At 45.1% G+C, this 6,706-nt stretch overlaps 1 protein-coding gene across 1 annotated transcript in view; it reads left to right on the top strand.

Annotated features, from left to right (window-relative positions):
- The first annotated feature begins 270 nt into the window (after nt 1-270).
- CACNG4 (calcium voltage-gated channel auxiliary subunit gamma 4) overlaps nt 271-6,706 on the top strand; it is a 62,208-nt gene continuing 55,772 nt past the window's right edge. The window contains exon 1 of the mRNA XM_050920670.1: nt 271-798. Coding sequence (XP_050776627.1) covers nt 570-798 — 229 coding nt within the window. The 5' untranslated portion in view covers nt 271-569. The remainder of the gene's footprint in view (nt 799-6,706) is intronic.

Raw genomic sequence — 6,706 nt, 5'->3', positions numbered from 1 at the left:
GGGACAGGCGCCTGCAGGGGAGGGCGAATGCTCCAGGCAGGGGGCACCCAGCTTCCACAAAGCCTCTCCCGCAGCACCGAGGGGGCCTGATCAGACCCCAGGAGCTGGACTGGGGCTTCCTCCCTGGTGCGTGGCCAAGCTCGGTCTGCGCCCCCGCCCCAGCCTGAGAATTACCTAGTGGTCCAGCGAGGAGAGGCGGAGCCTCCGCCGCCGCCGAAGCGCCCTCCGCTTGCTCAGCTAGCTGCTGCTCGGAGTTTGGGCAGGGGGAGGCATGGCTGGTGAATGCTGGAGAGGGGACCCTGGGCACGCAGCGGCTCAAGAGGGGTTGGGAAGGCGCGGGATCTAGCTTCTCCCGCCGGGCTCCGGGGAGGAGGCCAGCCCCTCCCCAGGGAGACTTGGGGCATTTCCCCCCCCCCGCCCCCCGGCATGCCCGGGCTGCCTCTCCCCGCGCCGGGTGGATGGCAGGCGGGGGAAGCAGCGGCGGGCGGACAGTGCTGGTAGGGGGAAGGCAGCGCCTTGCCTCGGTCCATTGCTGCCCCCTGAGCCGGCGCGGGGGGCTATGAAGCACCATGGTGTGGTGTGACCGGGGGGTCCAGATGCTGCTGACCACGGTGGGAGCCTTCGCCGCCTTCAGCCTCATGGCCATCGCCATCGGCACCGACTACTGGCTCTACTCCAGCGCCCACATCTGCAACGGGACCAACCTCAGCATGGAGGAGCCGCAGAGCCAGAGCCAGCCCCGCCGGGCGAAGGGGGACCTCACGCACTCCGGGCTCTGGCGGATCTGCTGCCTGGAAGGTAGGGCCCGGCCTGGGGGGTTGGCTGGGGGAGAGCGCGGGGAAGGAAGCAAAGATGCAGAAAAGTTACTTGCCGGTCCAGGCTGGGTCCCTCGCTGGGCTCTGCCCCGGCCAGCCAGACCCTAGACGTGGCCGGACTCTCCGCCTCGGTCCCTGGGTCCAGGAGGAGGAGGAGGAGGTGGTTGCCTTGGCAACCGGTCTCTCAGCGATTGCTATGGGAACCGAACCTCGGCTGGGGATGCCTTGCCCAGGGTAGCTGCCCTCTCCGAGCCCCGCTCTCTGCCCGCGCTCCTGGGCAAACACACTGGCTGATGCCGCTGGGAGAAAGGCGCGGCGCGGCCGGGCGCCAGGCTGGTGTGGTGGGACCTGCCCGTTCAGCTTGCGGGGGTGTGTGTGGGTATGGGGCGGGGGGTCCTAGTTTCTCTTAGGACAGATCCCGCGGACCACTACTGCAGCCCCTGCAGTGTGTGCTCAGCAAACGCCCAGAGACAGGGTCCCTGCCCTGCGGGGCTGCACCGTCTAAACAATGGGATCTGAATCAGACTTACAAGACCCCCCCTGCTCCCCAGTTACAAGCTAAACCCCACAAAGGGGTCAGGACGTCTCGTCCCCGCTCCCGCCACAGTAGCTTCTCTGCCAATTCGGCTCGTTGTTTTAGTAACGTGGCGCGGAGCTGTTCGGGGCTGGGGGGTTAGCGCCACAGACTGGGAAAGCCCCCCCGAAAGGAAGCAGCTCCTGGCAGCCAAGCGCCCTGAGCACCTGGCAGTGGGGAAGGAAGCCGGCCGAGGGGGATCCAGGCGCACCAGGAACTCAGGTGCTGGCAAGGGGAGCCGGGCTGCTGTGGCGCTGAAATCTCCACTCTGCCTGGTGCCTAGGCAGGTTGTGGAGAAGGGAAACTTTACCAACAACCAGACGGGACCAGCGATAATTCAGAGAGGGGCAGTTATTACCGTGTAGATTTTGTTTTCTTAGTTGTGGCATCCTAGAAGCGCTGTTAACCTGTTGTGATCTTCTCCGCTCCGCTCCTGATGTAAAAGGTTCCGTGGGAAGATAGTTTTTCTCTGGCAGGGGCCCGCTTTGCTACCTGATGAATATTACCTAGGCAATATGTTGCATATCCATCATAGCCTCAGAAGAAAAATGCTTTTCAGTCAAAACATGGAAGAATCACAGCCTGTTGAAACCTGCCCTGCTTTTATTGGAAATACAGATCCTTTGCTTTGCAATTCCTTAAAGGATCCCAACACGTGAGCTGATTTTTTTAAATTACATCTAGAAAATGTGGGTCTGAGCCTGAGCGATGCTGAGATTATTTTAGAAGGGGCTGAGCATCCTTAACGCCCCTTGAAAATCATTGGGCCGCATTTTGAGGTCCTGGCCAAGTTTGGTCTTCTGACCTCCAGGCTCTATGTTCATTGGAAGAGTAGGTTCCTCAGCATCCATCAAGAGTTGCTCAGCACAGTTTGCAGGAGTGGGGCCGTCATCTGGGGTAAAATCCTGCCTTTGCTGGACTCAATGGGATTTTTGCCATTGATTTAAGTGGAGCCAAGATTTCACCTTGATCTTAAAGAATCTCATAATTAGATGCCTAATCGTGCTTCCCTTGAAACCATTGACTTCAATTGGACCTAGATCAGCTTCTTTGTGAAAAACTAAAGTGTCTAGTAATATGTTGAGAGCTGGGCAAATATTGCAGATAAACGTCCGCTAATATTTGTCTACATTGTTCACACTGTGGTCCCTTTTTGCTTTGAAGAGGTGAGCAATCAAATTTTACTTGCACAAGTATTTGCACCTGCAAAGTCACATATAGAAGAAATTGGGTTGTTGGAGTTTGAACAATCATCTATTCAGGGACCCGAACAGATGCCATGTGACTTATCTAACCAATCTCAATGAAGCAACATTGATTGACATTCAAATATTCATGAACATACCACAAAGTAAAAAAATCTGAAAATTATTTGTCAAATTCAAAGAACGAATAAATCTGAGAAAATTGATATCTGTTCATGGACAGAAAGAGAGGCTACATTCATCAAATAAATAATTCATTGCAAATTATTCACTCTTCTCGAACACTGTCTTTGAAAATATATTGTACAGGTCCATGAAAATATCAAAGTTTAAAATCACATCATGGCACCTTGGTTTCAGTAGTGTAGGTTTTTGATGTTTTAAAAAATAATGAAGGAATGTTAAAAAAGATTTCCAAGTAAACATGAGTGACAATCTGAGCTAATCAGTTTGCATGCATGGTTCTTTTATTAAAGTCATAATATAATACTTAAAATTCTGATGAGGCCGACAGTGGGAAAACATTTTCAGGTTATGAATGTTTATGTTTAATTTAATTAGTCTGGTTTGAAGACCCATTTTTAGAATGCTGGTTTTATGGGTTTTTTTTTTTTGCTTATTTGTTTAATAATCGCTATAAAAAGCCACTTTGTTTATTTTTCTGGGTTTAACACCACCTGAGTCTTATCTCAGTGACAGATCTAAGACATAAACATTCATAAGCTGAAAATTTGTTAAACAACCTCTTAAATAGATACTGGCATGAATAAAGTGTTAGATGTGAGTGTATTTCAGGTCAGTTGAAATTGTCCATTAAAATATTTTTAATCTTTTTTCTGTTAAAATGTACACTCTTGATTTCAAACTGTTACATATCAAAACTCAGAACATTCCAAATTTTCAAAGAGAAAATGTTGAAACACATAGACAAAGATAGTGCCTTCTCTGAGCTGTAGGCAGTCTTTAGTGTTTTCCTCTTTTCCACATTGTTTAATAAATCCACAACCAGTAGATAAATACAATTTAGGGCTCTTGCAAATTCTCTTTTTTGGTTGGGATTCTGTTTGGGCTGAAATCTTGTTGTCCAAATCAGTTCTATGGATTGCAGTCACACTAAAATAACACTTGTGCAAAATTAGTTTAGTTTCTGGTCAATTAATACACACTTTTGGTCTTTTTATCTTCTTTCTTTCAGGGGTGGAAGTTGGAGGTTCACTAGGTCTTAGAAGGCTTTAGGGGTTCTCACAACAATCTTTCTGGTGGTCTCTGCAGCTCTGACAATTTAATATGTATATCTAATTTATCCATTCTTAAATAACAAACTGTTAAAAAATTCCCCAGTGGTAATGTTCATATACTTATAGTAGAAATTGTAGCTTCATGCCTCTTTTACTGATCTTAGGGTAATGGTCTAGAACCTGCATAATCTGTAGAAGGCAGACCCATAACAGTAGCCCATAACTGTGATCTCTTTTTAAACTATATGGTTACAGTCTAGGGGGACAGATCTTTAAGTGATGTAACTTATCATAGCTCCATAATGGAACTGTGATGGTTTATGGCAATTGAGCATCTGCCCTGAGAGGTCAATTCTGCAAACACTACCAGGTGTAAAGCTTCCTACTACAAATAGCCCCACTGAAACCAAGATAAGCTAAGTTAGAGAACCATACAGCTCCACATAATTTTTCTGTAGCTTCTACTAATATGGTATATGTCCAGTACCACCTGGTTGGATGTGTGTATCGAAACCTAACCTAGAAAAATTGTGGTATGTTTTAAAACCACCACCATATCCTTCCCTGAAATAGTCATACTCTAGTCAATAGAACTATTCACAGTAGACGGCACTATTCCCAATGTTTACAAGGCTGGGCCCTATGACATTAAGGTAGGAAAATGGAAAATTTATTTGTTGTTTGAAATTATTCAAAGAGTATTTTATTAAACATTTGAGTGTATGGATTACCCCTGAACTATTTGCAGTGACTGTTGCTTTGAATAGTCACTGTTTTGTAATTTGCCGTTTGTGTTGTCTGATTGGTCACTGAATTCACATGGGTATTGTTTGTGCTCCTTGACTGGATGGCTGACACATTTATAAACAGGAGAAAAGCACGAGCGAATCACTTATGGCTCAAGCATTTGCACAAATGCCTATTTGCACAATTATATGCAACACATCTGGCATGGATGAATGCACATTCACTTGGGTATTTGTGACATGTTCTGCTTCTGTGGACATCCTTGAAAACAAGAGAAAATTTGCTTGTCCAATGTTTGAGGCAAGCACTTAAAAGGAAGTTACTATCCAAGGTGAATACTATAAGAGCAAATTCATGGTTCTTACTGAAACAAGTAAATCATTAACATGTTTCCATCTCAAAATGCTCTGTTCATATGAGCCTATACTCATGCTGTGCAAGTAGATAGCTCTATGTGGAAAACACAAAGATGAGTGAATGTATCATGCAGTACTTATGGGTGTGCAATGAACTATTTCTTGGGCACAGTACATATTCTGTAGGTAGAGCTGAGGCTTGACCATTTAGCACCGAATGTTTTAAAACAAAACACACTTGAGCAGGGCTCTAAGAATCAGCCCAGATCTTCATTCTCTTCCAGTCCATGCATTCTTCTGATTCCCCCTTTTTTTTGCTTATGATTAAAACACATCACTTTCCCTTCATGATGTTAAAGAATTTGTGCTGCATGGATCAGTTTTAAACATGGTTCTTATGAATCCAGTATTATCCTTGTAGTACTTGTGCAGTAGGAATTTGCCAGATGCTGGATGAATTATTTTTGACAGACTTTTTAAGCTAATTTTTCTATTTATGGCATTTTGCTTGCTAAATAGAGTTTCTGATCTTAAAGCGACTTGTTTGGAAACAGAGTTTAAATCTCTTCTAATTTCTGACCTCAGATCATCACACTGTGGGTCTTTAAAAACTGGGAAAAACTGTGTTAGACAAGCTGCTAACAGAACCTATACTAAAGGCTTGATCTGTTCTTTTAAAAAACGAGGGTCTCTACATGCACTTCCTTCATCATTTTCAATGGCAGATCTCAAAATACAGCATGGATTTAGCACAACATCTATTTTTCCTACATTGCTGTATGAAACATGTAGCTTGGGAGTCAATTTATTGCATATGTGACTTATTCGTTGATGGATTAATTTACCCTCTTCATTCAGGTACATAGCCAATAAGGAGTATCAGGTTACACAGGATTTCTTTACATAGCTTTCAGGAAGTCAGATATCCCAGTGCAAAACCAAGAACCCAAGGATGTTCTGTGCATTAGTGACAGTCCCCGAAGACCATAAACCAATGAAAGCATATCTGTAATCCAGATGTTAACATTTTTTTCATCAGTGGAAGAGGTAATGTGGATAATATTCATTTTACTTAATAGTTTCAGAATATAATATGTGGGAAGAGTCAAGGGCACAACAAAATATACATAGTAGGTTGACTACAGATTGTGCTGGTGTGGTATATATAATGTATACGGTAGACAGTCATAGAGGGGTGTGTGTGATATAGCTATATGCAGGGTATTTTGTGATGGGAGCAATCTAAACAGGAACTGAGAATGCAGGCAAATATGGACCTATATTCTTCTGGTCCTACATATGGCTCAGTGACATGGGTTACACAATTGCAAAAGACTGTTTGTTTCTTATGTGATGCTGATCACACTTGCTGTACTAATCTATGTTATATATGGTAAGGCAGTGGCTAGGAAAGCCACTCTGGATGGGTCAGTCAGAAAGGACACATGACTGGCATAAGAAAGCTTAACTAGATGGACTCTTTCTGCTGTTATACAGTGTGAGCTGCATAGGTTAAACACTGACTTTGGGCTGTATCTTGCAAGATGCTGAGCACCATAAAGCACATAAAAAACTTGGAGGGTGGGGGAGTAGACGTGAGTGTGTATCCATTCTAGAACCACAGCAAGCTTTACATCAATAAAGGCAGCAAGAAATGGCCAGTGACTTCTCCTTCTCATCTCCTTCCCTTCATCCCCTCAACCCAATGGCTGAACCTATGCCTTCAACTGCAATTGAGGCCAATTATCGCTATCTTTCATCACCCAAAAGT

This window comes from Gopherus flavomarginatus, chromosome 12 (genome assembly GCF_025201925.1).
Source record: "Gopherus flavomarginatus isolate rGopFla2 chromosome 12, rGopFla2.mat.asm, whole genome shotgun sequence".
NCBI lineage: Eukaryota > Metazoa > Chordata > Testudines > Testudinidae > Gopherus > Gopherus flavomarginatus.
This window is presented reverse-complemented; position numbering and strand designations above follow the sequence as displayed.